This window comes from Rhinopithecus roxellana, chromosome 6 (genome assembly GCF_007565055.1).
Source record: "Rhinopithecus roxellana isolate Shanxi Qingling chromosome 6, ASM756505v1, whole genome shotgun sequence".
Lineage (NCBI taxonomy): Eukaryota > Metazoa > Chordata > Mammalia > Primates > Cercopithecidae > Rhinopithecus > Rhinopithecus roxellana.
Genome location: NC_044554.1, coordinates 135,462,797 through 135,477,280, shown reverse-complemented (window position 1 = coordinate 135,477,280; position 14,484 = coordinate 135,462,797). Strand labels below are relative to the sequence as shown.

General features: G+C 41.2%; 1 protein-coding gene across 3 annotated transcripts in view; it reads right to left on the bottom strand.

The window, feature by feature from the left end:
• RABGEF1 (RAB guanine nucleotide exchange factor 1) overlaps positions 1 to 12,463 on the bottom strand; it is a 47,646-nt gene extending 35,183 nt beyond the window's left edge. The window contains exons 1-4 of one of the 3 annotated variants that reach the window (XM_030932884.1): positions 12,275 to 12,388; positions 10,551 to 10,687; positions 8,998 to 9,164; positions 471 to 637 (exon numbers count right to left, since the gene is read on the bottom strand). In XM_030932884.1, the coding sequence (XP_030788744.1) occupies positions 471 to 637; positions 8,998 to 9,164; positions 10,551 to 10,687; positions 12,275 to 12,388 (585 nt within the window). Of the gene's footprint in view, positions 1 to 470; positions 641 to 8,997; positions 9,165 to 10,550; positions 10,688 to 12,274 lie in introns of all 3 variants that reach the window. The other 2 variants (XM_030932882.1, XM_030932883.1) reach the window with 2 other exon arrangements.
• Between the last annotated feature and the right edge of the window lie 2,021 nt (positions 12,464 to 14,484).

The window sequence follows — 14,484 nt, the reverse complement described above, 5'->3', positions numbered from 1 at the left end:
GCTGCTAAAGTCCCTTTCATTGTCTAAATTCTATCTGTCCTTTCTCTAACTGAATGAGAAAAATTCTAAATCAAAATACAAAAAACGAAACAGAATTCAACAACCACCACCCTTAAAATTACTGCCACTAGCCTGACAATGGTTGCACAGAGTTAAAGGTAGACTATGGCGGTTTATACCATGTACAAGGTTACAAGTCAAAAAGGCCTGTTACTAAAGCACATAATTCAAGTGGCTTCAAGGTCAGATTTCCACACAAAGATGATCCAAACACCACTGAGTTGCAGTGGAAAAGTACTAGCCTGAGAGTTGGGTTTTAGCCTGATTCAGAGGCTTTTCTTAGGTAAGTAATTTAACATCTCTTGGTCTTGATTTTCTCAGGTATAAAATGACAACGTTACACTATATCATCTCTAAGACCTTTCCTCAAACCAAAACTCTGCGTTTCTACGTGGTTATTCCCAACCTACCCTTTTGTAATGCATTCCTTCCAAAAACAGCTTGGTCTGTTTATAGATTTCTTGGCCTGTCTTGTGGAAGGTCTTGAGAAATTCTATGAACTCCTTAGACACTCTATCCGTTTCAATGCTGGTTTGCCGGTTTATGGAAGGACTGGGAGCTTTTGCTTCCTGAATTTCTGCTGGGAAAATTAAACATAGTAAGTTTCATGACATAAAAGATCCATGCATGGAATTACTTTAAGTATGTAACTTAAGGTTATTTAAATTATGTTTCATCAAAGTTAAACTTGAATTTAAATCATTTTATGTTTGAATGGTTGGACAACTTTCCTTCAAGTAAACTAAATCTGTTTTACAAGTAGGAAGTATGAGTAGACAAAACTACATTATCTAAAAGATATTCCTACTGAAATAAAAGTTGTTCTATTAGCATTTTCTTTGCCAAAATATATCATGCTTTGATCTATATATTCAATCATGAACACTGAAATGGCACCACTAGGCTTCTCAAAGACTGCTTGAGTTTATAAAACTAGCCAACAAATAGAATAACAATCAATAGAAGCACTGAAATGTCAGATGACTTATAAATGTTAGACAACCTTTCTAAATCCCATTTTACTTGACAAAAAGGCAAAGGTTAATGTGTTTATGTGGAGACTCACAATTATTTACCCACCATTTCGTTGGTGAGTCATACTGATCAAAGTGAAAGAATGCACCCAAAGTGTTAACAGCATGATGAACACGACAAAGCACACAATGAAGAGACAAGGGAAACATGCGCCACACTATCTGATCAGCTGGGCAGACAATTCTTTCCCCTCTTCAAATAAACACACTGAAAGGAAAATGGGACATTTACACAAGAGAGATAAGGATGTTGTAACAGGCAGTACGTGCTTTTAGAAAGTACGAACTACCACTTGGTCTCTGATCACATTCTAAACCTCCTGATTTTGAACTATGCTCTCTAATGTTTATAAGGAATTTAAGTTCCCCATATCCCAATGATTTCCTAAAAAAAAAAATAATTTTTTTAAAAAGTACGTTTTATTTTTTTTGAGACGAAATCTTGCTTTGCCACCCAGGCTGGAGTGCAGTGGCATGATCTCAGCTCACTGCAACCTCCACCTCCCAGGTTCAAGCGATTCTCCTACTGAGCTACTCAGTCTCCGAGTAGCTGCTCTCTCCACAAAAAGTAAGAACATTAGCCAGGCATGGTAGTGCATACCTATAGTGCCAGCTACTTGGGGGGGCTGAAGCAGGAGGATCGCTTGAGCCCAGGAGTTTGACACTGCGGTGAGTTATGAGATCGCCCCACTGCACTCCAGCCTGGGCGACAGAATGAGACCTTGTCTTTTCAAAAAAAAAAAAAAAAAGTAAGGTATGTACACTGTGCTATGTTTTATGTAAAATGGGGTAGTGGGATAAGAATATATGTGTTTATAACTCAGAATAAAAGCACAAAAGGATACACAAGAAAGTAATAACAAAAGTTGTCTGAAAGTGGGAGAAACAAAGCAGTAGTGCTTAGGAACTAGATGGGCAAGAGACAAACTAGAAAGGAAACTTCTGACCATACCTGTTAGCGCCATTTGGATATACTACCTATTTTTTAAGCACATAATTAAATCATGTACAATCTAATTCAAAAAAAAGGAACATCTTTTCTAAAATATTTTTTATCTCAATGGAAAACCAAAGATTGTGCTGACATCGGTATGATTAGAAAAAAATTCTTTAGTGTTTGGAAGTGAATCCTTCTCTGTCTGATAATTCCGCTTTTAGTCATGATGGAAAACTCTGATCGCATCAGGTTTACCCTACTATCTTAACAATTGGAAGGTCAGACAAATATATGAACTGGATGACAGGCAAACAGTGGATTAACTCCTGAAAGAAGGAAAACAAACACAGTCTGTCCTAGAGTGTCCCAGCTCACTGCTGGGAGAGTTTTAAAGTCTTGGCACACGGAGAGGCCACTCAAACAGAGCATAGCTGACTTGCTGAATTGAGGAGACAGCATTTGGAGTTCTGGGAGGCCAATGTGACCAGAATTTGCAAGGCAAAATTTCATGCAAATGCTATGGAGGGGAGAGGGCTACACAGAAAAAGCTCCAGGTATCTGCAGAGGGTTCCCTTGAGTGTGGCTGACTAGGGCACATGTGTATGAGGAAATTACCCAAGATGAGAGAAAGAACACCAAGTAACATGTAGAACCACAGCACAAAGGACGGGAGGAAGAAATATAAGAATCCTGTTTAGGGAGGGGAATATCATACACTGGAGCCTGCTGGGTGGTGGGGGACAAGCAGAGGGATAACATTAGGAGAAATACCTAATGTAGGTGACAGGTTGATGGGTGCAGCAAACCACCAGGGCACGTATATACCTACGTAACAAAACTGCACGTTCTGCACATGTAACCCAGAACTTAAAAGAATAATAAAAATAAATAATAAATTACATGTAAAAAATTCCATTTAAGATTCTTTTATGTAAAGTGGTATAATACTATTGTTTTAAATTTTTTTCTTTTTTCTGTAAAGTGGTATAATATTACTTGAAGGTTGGCCGGGCGCGGTGGCTCAAGCCTGTAATCCCAGCACTTTGGGAGGCCGAGACAGGTGGATCACGAGGTCAGGAGATCGAGACCATCCTGGCTAACACGGTGAAACCCTGTCTCTACTAAAAAATACAAAAAAAAAAAAAAAAAAAAACTAGCCGGGAGAGGTGGCGGGCGCCTGCAGTCCCAGCTACTCGGGAGGCTGAGGCAGGAGAATGGCGTGAACCCGGGAAGCGGAGCTTGCAGTGAGCTGAGATCTTGCCACTGCACTCCAGCCTGGGCGACAGAGCAAGACTCCGTCTCAAAAAAAAAAAAAAAAAAAAAAAAAGAGAACATGGACCATATTACCAAGAACAAGGGGGCATCTCATCATAAAAAAGGGGTTCATTTTTCCAGAAGACACAGCAATCCTAAATATGTATATACTAATAATACTGCTTCAAAACACAAAAAACAAAATCTGACAGAACTGAAAGGAGAAACAAATTTGGACATTTCAATATTCTTCACTTAGTAATTGACAGAAAGGTGATTTTTAAAAAGTCACTAAAGACAGAAGACTTGAACAATGCAATGCTATCAATCAATTTGACCTATCTGGCTCTAACAGAACACTCAACCCAATAAAAACATAATACATATTCCATCTGACAAAATAATAATAGTAGTAACTTACATATAGATAATGTCTACTAAGCACTAAGTACTTTTACAATGCTATTTTGTATAATCCTCACAAGTCTATCAGGTTATACACTTATGATATTTACAAATGAGGAAGCTGAGGCTTGAATACGTTAAGTAACTTGAATAACGTTGCAGTCACTTATACAGTAAAGACTGGAATTGGAACCCAGGTCTGTGCGCTTAAATCCAAGGCCTGAGCTGTTGACGATGCTACAACTACCTCAGTAAGCCAAAGAGAGGACTGAAGACTCTTCAGAAGAACACCAATCCCTCTGACTCTGGAGGTCTGTAGGCCAAAGACATGAAAACCCTACTCATTTCCTTTATTGCTTTGCTTACAACATGCTTCCCTCCCATATATACTTATCCAAAGAGACCCTTCTGCTTTAAAAAAAAAAATCCCCTTTTAAAATGTAAATGAGGATTAATTCTATTAGCTAGTTATGATCATACAAGTTACTAAAATCAACACTTGGTTGTTTTTCTCTAAACTTCCTAAAAATCAACCCCTACCTAAGAGGCCAGAAGTTTGGATTAGAGAGTAGAAAGTGAGAGACAGTTCAGGTGTTCGGTATGCAGGGAGGAGGTGAGTTATGTCTGAACAGCCAAATAGCGATTTAGTGTGTAAGGTGAAAGAAGTGAAGAAGGAAATATGGAAAACAACAACCTCACCCACATTACAGTTTATAGTTTTGGCTAGGGCTCAAATGGCAAGTGCTTGCTCTTCAACTTAAAGTCACCTTGTGTTTTTGGTTTTTTTTTTTTTAAATCAGGGTCTCACTTTGTCACCCAGGCTGGAGTATAGTTGCATGAACACAGCACACTGCAGCCTCAACCTCCCAGGCTCAAACGATCCTCTCACCTCAGCCTCCCAAGCAGTTGGGGCTACAGCCACTAGCCCAGCTATTTTTAAATTTTTTTTTTTTTTTAAGAGATGAGGATCTCACATTGTTGCTCAGGCTGCAGTGCAGTGGTGTGATTTCAGCTCACTGCAATCTCCACCTCCCGGGTTCAAACAATTTTCCTGCCTCAGACTCCCAAGTAGCTGAGATTGCAGGCACATGCCACCAACCCCGGCTAATTTTTGTATTTTTAGTAGAGACAGGGTTTCACCATGTTGGCCAGGCTGGTCTCGAACTTCCGACCTTAGACGATCCACCTGCCCTGGCCTCCCAAAGTGCTGGGATTACAGGCATGAGCCCCTGCACCGGCCGTTATTTCTCTATTTTACTAAATTAACACAAGGATTATGATTTTTGTTCAATCAGTTATACTTCATTTATTGTTCTTATTTATTGATTTCTTCATTTTATTTTCTTTTATTTATTGTTTAAGACGGAGTCTCGTTTTGTTGCCCAGGCTGGAGTGGCACAATCTCAGCTCACTGCAACTTCCACCTCCCAGATTGAAGCGATTCTCTTTTTTTTTTTTTGAGACGGAGTCTCACTCTGTCGCCCGGGCTGGAGTGCAGTGGCCGGATCTCAGCTCACTGCAAGCTCCACCTCCTGGGTTCACGCCATTCTCCTGCCTCAGCCTCCCGAGTAGCTGGGACTGCAGGCGCCCGCCACCACGCCCGGCTAATGTTTTGTATTTTTAGTAGAGACAGGGTTTCACCATGTCAGCCACGATGGTCTCGATCTCTTGACCTCGTGATCCACCTGCCTCGGCCTCCCAAAGTGCTGGGATTACAGGTGTGAGCCACCGCACCCGGCCGGTATTGGTATTTTAACTCTAAAAAAGAAAAGATATGCTTTGTAGGACCACTGTCTTCAGATCCATTCGTGAAAGAGGTACCTAAGATGATACTTGGGATGACAAGATTATAGGAGTTCTGAAAGAAAAGGGCACTTTGGAATGTATAAGCAAGTCTCTCAGCTTGGACAACCACTATGACTTCCTCTATACAGCTCACTCACCCTGACTGTGGAGACTAAAACACTTTAACTGAGTCTTTACAGTCAAGATATTCCATGTACTTTCTCTGAAGGCGTATCCAACTCTACAAGAATGTGAAAATATCTTCAAATTCCTTAGAAGGTTATTTGTATTTTGTCTGCTACCAAGCTTCTATGTATGGCATAAAAACTTTCCTTTATGCTACTAACAGAAACAAAATACCAAGAGCAAGGGCATCACAGACTAAAGAAGATCAAGAATACGGAATACAAAAAATCTGTTTCTAGTCTAGACCCAATACATTAAAACTGCACTTAGGCTAACCTTATCCACACACAATGGCCAAAGAAGTACAGTGTGAAATGCAAAATTTACCTGGCTAAGTTATATTAAGTGGTCTGTGAAACAAAGACATAATGGAATCTTCTTTTCTAACATGAATTTTTAAAATACTTTAAGGTCTTTATCCCTAAAAGCTTTCTACAGACAAAAAGCAACTAAAGAACAAAAAATCTAAAGTACAAATCTAACATTCAAAAAGATGGGGGGTGGGGGGAGACAAGAACAAAAGTAAAAACCATTCTGCATACATATTTTTTAAAACAAAATTCACTTGGATTTTTTCTTTTTTAATTAATTACTTTTTTAAATGTTGGTGTCTCACTCTGATGCCCAGGCTGGAATAAAGTGGCACAATCACAGCTCACTGAAGCCACTAACTCCTGAGCTCATGTAATCCTCCTACCTTAGTCTTCCAAGTAGCTGGGATTATAGGTAGGTACAAGCCACGGCACCCAGCTTCAGAATTGTTTCTTTTTAAAGTACAGACTCTGCACTAAATTGTAAATCTTCTTTCCATAGTATAATGCAAATTGTACAGAGGCTTTTGGGACACAGGTTTTTAAAACCACCAAGGAGAGTCAGCGAATATAAATGACAATTGTGTACTTAAGTAACAGAAATTTCATATATATATTATTTACGATATGTATTAAATAACCTGAGTTTCTGAAGTATACACATTGGATAAAGGAATATAATGGAAAAATATAGACCCAGGAGTTAGGAGACCCGAGATCTCATGCACAAACTCATTGTGCAACCTTGGGTAAATTAGTTAACCTTTATGGACTTTCATACTGTCACCTGCAAAATGAGGCTATTAGAGCTGATAATTTTATAATTTTTTAAATTATTTTATCTGCTATAAATATTTATTTCACTACATATCATCAAGAAACAGACCTTAAGCTAAACAGGAATGAGTAGTCTTAATAGTAAATGCCCTTGCGCTCCCTACAAGATTATTCTATCAGAAGAATAACTTGCATTTTTTTTTTTTTTTTTTTTTGAGACCGAGTCTCTCTCTGCCACCCAGGCTGGAATGCAGTGGCCGGATCTCAGCTCACTGCAAGCTCCGCCTCCGGGTTCCCGCCATTCTCCTGCCTCAGCCTCCCGAGCAGCTGGGACTACAGGCGCCCGCCACCACTCCCGGCTAGTTTTTTGTAATTTTTGGTAGAGACGGGGTTTCACCGTGTTAGCCAGGATGGTCTCGATCTCCTGACCTCGTGATCCGCCCGTCTCGGCCTCCCAAAGTGCTGGGATTACAGGCTCGAGCCACCGCGCCCGGCATAACTTGCATTTTAAAATAGCTAACACTTACTGGAGATCTACTGTGTGTGTCAGGCGCTATGCTAAGCTCTTTACGTGCATTAACTCACTGAACCCCCATCACATGCCTCTGGTAGGTATTACTGTCCCTCACTGTCCACCCAGTGTCACAAAGCTGGTAAATGACAAAGCTAGGACTCAAACTAGGGGTGATTCCAAAGTCACCTTACTTACTGTCTATTCCACCTCCTAATAAATAAATCATGAGCCCAATACATTCTTATTTAATCTCTGGCAGGAACTAATTTTTTTCCTCATTTTTCCTAGAGACAAAATTGCTACAACTGGCAGCCAACCAAGAAACAACTTCAAATTAATCATGTAATCCATCTTTTTTCTTTTCTTTCCTTTTTTTAGACAGGGTCTTGCTCTGTCACCCGGGCTGAAGTGCAATGGCACCATTTCGGCTCACTGCAACCTCCACCTCCTGGGTTCAAATGATTCTCCTGCCTCAGCCTCCTGGCCTCAGCTGGGACTACAGGCACATGCCACTGTACCTGGACGATTTTTCTATTTTTTGTAGAGACGGAGTTTTACAAAAACCCTGTCTATTTTTTGTAGAGACAGGGTTTTCTATTTTTTGTAGAGATGGGGTTTTATGTTGCCCAGGCTGGTCTCAAACTCCTGAGCTCAGGAAATCCATCTGTCCTGGCCTCCCAAAGTGCTGAGATTATAGGCTTGAGCTACCGCACCAGGCCTGTTATCCATGTCTTAAAGAGAAGTGTGCATTTGCTTATGAGCAATATTTCCTTTTAATAAATCAAAAGGAAACACTAAAAGTCACAAAACCTAGAAGACCGGCAAGGATCTTAAGGGGTAACACTGTCTTATTATTCCTTCCGTTGCCTCCAGGAGAGAAGACCTCATTACAATTACCCCAGGGTAGGAACTGGGGAGCAGGTGAGGGGGCTCCCAGAGAACAGGTCTTCTGACAGCATCAGTGGTGGTTCCCAGTCTCCCTCATTATTTCACATTGACTGCATAACTCTGAGTAACAACATACATTTTCAGAGACTGAGGCCTGACAACAAAGATTCTTTCCTGCTTCATGTTGGGCCACTTCAACTGGCTAGGCTGCTCAATCGTAGAACAACCGTGACTTAAGTGACAATCCTCTCGATGGTTACATGGCATTTTAAGAAGCAGGGTGAATATGATCACCTACATACAAATCCATGCACTGGAAAATAGCTACTAGGGCTCACTCTCATCCCCCCAGGAGCCCAACGTGGGCCTTTTCCTATATTCTCTCAATACACTTTCTCAAGACACAAGTTGTCTCTCAAATAAGCTCTCGAGCAGAAAATCTCTCTCAGATGACTTTCAAGCCTAGAAATCACCATTTCTAACAAGCTGCGAACAGCGAGGGTATTACACCACAGAACAAACCAGGATCCACAAATAAAGACACAAAAAATAAAACATCCGAAGAGATAAAGTCATTTGGATGGGGATGAATTTCATAAACAAAACTACCTATTTCAATTCTCTTTATTCCTCCTATAAACACATTTCTCTAAAACACAATGTCTTTCAACCAAAGAGAGTATTGGTTTCATATATTGTCTGACCCTCAAACCCAATTTCAGTCTCAGATCTGAGCTGATGTTCTCAAAAAGTTGACAGAAATTACAAAGCTGAGCCTGTGAGCATTGTGGATCTACTCTGTGTCTCACTCAGGCAGAGAAGAAAAAAAGAGTATCAGAACATTACCCTTCTTTGATCCGACCCTGGAAGACGCACTGAAGAATTTCTTCACTGTGGTAACCTTGCGGGTCTTCTCGTTGGTTTTCTTTTCTTCAAACTTGGAGAATGTGAGGGATTGGGCCCCTTGGCTGCTCTGACTGCTGGCAAAGGCCTCTTCTTCCTCCCGCTGGAGTCTGCAATTCAAGAAAGGATTAGAATGATCTAGATATTCTCCAAAGTTTCTCTTTATCTGAAGGTTGCTACTCCATTAATCCAGGAGGATCTAAAGATTTTAGAACTAGAGACTAAATATACCAAATCAGCCTGAGGTCTCACATAGCTACAGGATGGACTGCTCTTCATGCACTACAGATTTCAAATGGGATCTTCTCATGCTCATTCAGCAACTGCTCTAGGGCTACATGAAAGAAATCAAGTCTAGTCCTTTTCCCTAACAAGCTCAAGGCTGGAACAGAGAAAAAGGTAAGTAAACAATTGCTGCATAATGGGACAGCTGCTACAGCAAAGAGTAAAAATTGAGTCCTGTGAGAACACAGGAAAGAATAACTCAATCTGCTGGGGGAGTCTGACGAGGCCTTACAACAGTGATGTTTGAGCTGGGTCTTAAAGGATAAATAGGATCCTTTTTTTGGGGTTGTTTTTGAGACAGTGTCACTCCATCACCCAGGCTGGGGTGAGATGGTACGATCTCGGCTCATTACAACCTCTGCCTCCTGAGTTCAGGCGATTCTCAAGCCTCAGTCTTCCAAGTTACTGAGACTACAGGTGCACACCACCACGCCTGACTAATAAGGCTGAATAGTATTCTAAGTGAAAGGATATTCCAAGAAGAAGGAACTACAAATGTGCAAGCCTGTGGTTTGCTTCACAACAAGCTGAATGTAGCCAGAGCACTGGGTGTGTAATGAATGGTGATACTGGATACACAGGAAGGCACCAGAGGGTAAGGAATCTTGATTGCTAAGCCCACTATTCTGGATTTCATCATGTGGTGGGGAAGCAAGAAAGACTGTAAATCCAAGAAGTTATCGTTGTCAGATCTGTGCTTTAGAAAGATCATGCAGGTAGCTGTGTGAACAACCTGAAGGGTAGAGAAACTAGAGACAGGGACAAGAAGTAAGAGTATATTACAAAGGTTTAAGTAAAAGAAAATAAGTACCTGGAAAATAGGAGTAGAAAAGGTAAAACTCAAAAGAATTTCCTGAGTTGGAAGAAACAAAACTTGGTCAAGTTGTAGGTAGCAAGGGAGATGAAGAAGAATGAAACCAAGATTTTTTAGCTAACTTGGTAAATAGTGATGCCATTAATTGAATCAGAACGGTTAGGAGGAAAATGTTCAGAATGGGAAGAATAATAAATAAAAGCAATAAAATTGGCTTTGGATTAGCTGCATGTGAACCACCTGTATTAATTCCCAAACACAGGTCAGGTGCAGTGGCTCACGCCTGTAATCCCAGTGTGGGGAGGCTAAGGTGGCCAGATGACTTGAGCTCAGGAGTTTGAGACTAGCCTGGGCAACATGGTGAAACCCTGTCCGTACATAAAATATAAAAATGAGCTGGGTGTGGTGGCATACTTCTGTAGTCCTAGCTACTTGGGAGGCTGAAGCAGGAGGATCACTTGAGCCCAGGAAGCTGAGGTTGCAGTGAGTCAAGACTACACCACTGCACTCCAGCCAGGGTGATAGAGCAAGACCCTGTCTCAAAACAAACAAACAAACAAAAACAACACAAGCACTATCTAAAAGACAATGATTTTCCAAGTGTGATTCCCCAGACAGCAGCAGAAGCATCACCAGGCAACTTGTTAGAAATGCAAATTCTCTGGTCTTACTCCCAAGCTACTAAAATCAGAGACTCTGAGGGTAAGGTCCAGCAATCACTGCTTTTACAAACTTTCCAAGTGATTTAGCAGGGTCACAATTAAAAGCAGTAAGAAATAGAACGAAAATCACAGGTGGAGGTGCTAAGCCTGAGGATGGAATCAGGACACCTCTTTCTTTGGGACAGACAAGAAGTTAATATAAAGGTATTAGTACATTTTTATGTGGTGAGGGGATGAAGCTGAGGGAGTTCGTGCCTAGTGGCCTCTACTCTGTTTTTGAAACAGGATCTGCTACTGACAGCATCAGGCATGCAGGGGAAACCCTGAGGAGATCATTCATGTTCTGGGCTAAAATTTTCTCTCTTTGATTGACCACAGTCACTGAAAGCAATGTGTGATTTCTAATTCTCTGCGTTCACCACAGATGTCAGCAAAGTAGTCACTCAACAAATATTGGCTGACTGGATGAAAAAACAAAAAACTAGCTAGAGGAGTTGGAAGAATTCCATCTGACTCTCTTCTGTTGAAGCAGTTTTAGAATTTCTAGAATGCTGTGGCAAAGAGCATTTTATTAGTTACTATGCTCACTAGCCATCCCATCATTTATTTATTTATTTATTTTTTGAGACAGAGTCTCACTCTGTCTCCCAGGCTGGAGTGCAGTGGCACGATCTCAGTTCACTGCAACCTCCAATACCTGGGTTCAAGCAATTCTCCTGCCTCAGCCTCCTGAGTAGCTGGGATAACAAATGTGCACCACCACACCCAACTAACTTTTTAAATATTTTTAGTAGAGACTAGGTTTCACCATGTTGGTCAGGCTGGTCTCGAACTCCTAACCTCAGGTGATCCTCCTGCCTCAGCCTCCCAAAGTGCTAGGATTACAGGCATGAGTCACTGCACCCGGCCCATCGTTTAATTTTTAACATCATTATTTTTCCGGATAATACCAACTGCCTTTGACCTAATTTTTAAAGAAAAGTTAAATTTCTACAATGCAATGACTATATACAAGTCAACAGATTTCTACTACTGTGTTTTATCACTGAGCTAGATGCAATGCTGAATATATTATATTAAAAGAATGAGGGAAATAATGCTTGATGAGTGCCATTTGCAAGCCCTGCACTGGGTACATATTTATTAGCTCATTTAATCTTCACCAGGAAATATGCCTATCTCCATTCTTCCACTCTCAGGAGCTTATTGTCTAAATTTGAGAACTAAAACTAACACAACCAAAGAAAATAATCAGAAGTTAAGACAAACACAAAATGAAGAAACTACTGAAAGCTGTTCATTAAAAGTTAACTGAGAAGAGGGGAAAACATCCTCTTCCTTAATATTAAACTGACGTGCTGATAGCTTAAAGCAGAAGTGAAAAAATGTATTTGGACGGTGACAGAACTATGTATCCAGTCACGTCACTGTTCAATCACCCCTAGTTAAGTTCTTTTACCGCTCCGCCAGCTCCCAGTCCTCCTGAATCTGCTTCTGTCTGGCCTTGTGGTACTCTTCCCTCCAGCACTTGGAGCAGAAACCCTGCCAGGCTGGGTTGCCGTAGTAACCACATCCTTTCTTGCACAGGAGGTCCGACTGATCCACATGAATTCCTCGGCGTTCAGACTTCAGGCTCATCTTCTTCCTGCTAACCAATGAACAAACAACAAAGTGCTGTTGAAAATGGATTATCATTCTACTAACTAAAATCTTACCAATTATGATCAAAAAGTGAGTCATTCCATTATCTTCAAGCTGTAAGAGAGGGAAGGAGGAAATGAAGGAGGGAGGGAGGGAGGGGAGGAAGAAAGAAAAAAGAAATATTAAATATAGTAAATTTCATGACACAGCCATATGAAAGAAAGACTTATTCCCCGCTCAAAATACCAAAAAAAAAAAAAAAAAAAAAAAAAAAAAAATTAAGAAAGGGCCAACATTAGATTAAAGACCAAAATGTAAAGGCTGGAAACTAGAAAACTCCTAGAAGAAAACTTAGGGAAAAAGCTTCCCGACACTGGATTTTGCAACGACCTCTAGGATATGACACCAAAAGCACAGGCAACAAAAGCAAAGTCAGACAAATACATTAATTCCATCAAACTTGAAAATGTCTGCACAGGCTGGACAAGCTCGAGCTGGCTCACGCCCGTAATCCCAGCCCTTTGGAAGGCCGAGGGGGGCTGATAACAAGGTCAGGAGATCGAGACCATCCTGGCTAACAGGGTGAAACCCCGTCTCTACTAAAAATACAAAAAAATTAGCCAGGCATTGGCGGTGGCTCATGCCTGTAATCCCAGCACTTTGGGAGGCCGAGGCAGGCGGATTATGAGGTCAGGAGTTGGAGACCATCCTGGCTAACACGGTAAAACCCCGTCTCTACTAAAAATACAAAAAATTAGCCGGGTGTGGTGGCGGGTGCCTGTAGTCCCAGCTACTCGGCAGGCTGAGGCAGAAGAATGGCGTGAACCCAGGAGGCGGAGCTTGCAGTGAGCCATTCTGTGAACAACACACGGAATGAGAGAACATATCTGCAAACCACATATCTAAGGAACCATATAAAGGTTCCATATAAAGGAACCACTCAATAACAAAAAAACCAAGATAATCTGGTTAACAAACGGGAAAAGGACTTCAATAGACAATTCTCCAAAGATATACCAACAGCCAACAAACAAGTGAAAAAATGCTCAGCATCACTAATCAACACAGAAATGCAAATCAAAACCACAATGAGATATCATTTCATACCCATTAGGATGGCTACTGTAAAAAAACAAACCCAGGATGCGCACAGTGGCTCATGCCACTTTGGGAGGCCAAGGTGGGAGGATCACTTGAGGCTAGGAGTTCAGGACCAGCCTCGGCAACACAGCAAGACCCCATCTCTACCAAAAAATGCAAAAACTAGCTGGGTGTGATGGTGTACGCCTGTAGTCCCAGCTACTCGGGAGGCTGAGATAGGAGGACTGCCTCAGCCCAGGAGTTGGAGGCTGCAGTGAGCTATGATCACACCACTTCACTCCAGCCTGGGTGACAGAGCGAGGACTTGTCTAGAAAGAAGAGGAGAGAAAAAAAATTGAAATAATATCATAATTTCCAAAGTCAGTTTTCTTTTCTACTGTATAATATTTAAACTCATTTGTTCATAGTCTCACAGCTGTATGGTAAATCGTTATGCAACAATTTCCTTTCAAACTGAAACCACATGGTCTTCATTCTTCTCCACAATAACAAACTCCCAAACAAGCACAGAAAAAAAGCAGCACTCCACACCATTCATTCAAGAGACTCACATGTGCAGATAAAATTAAGCTCTACATCTTGGGGATCTTATTAATTTAACTCAAACATTTACTAAGTGCCAACTGTGTGCAGAGAATTGAGCTAGATGGCACTGGTGATGCAACTGATAGAACACGTCCTTGCCCTCATGAAGCTCATAACCAAAAGTACAGGCAGACTGGAAAATGCAGAAAAAGAGAGGGTTAGGAAACTGTTGGGGAGCAACAGACACAGGACTTCTGACATAGGGAGTACAGAGACCACTTGGGGATGCTGGTGACAGACCTTAAAGAGCCTTGTGTTGAAAGGGTCTCGGAAAGATGACAGAAAGAGGAAGGACATTCTGGACAGGAAGGATGCCTTTTACAAAAAGCTCAGAAGCAGGAA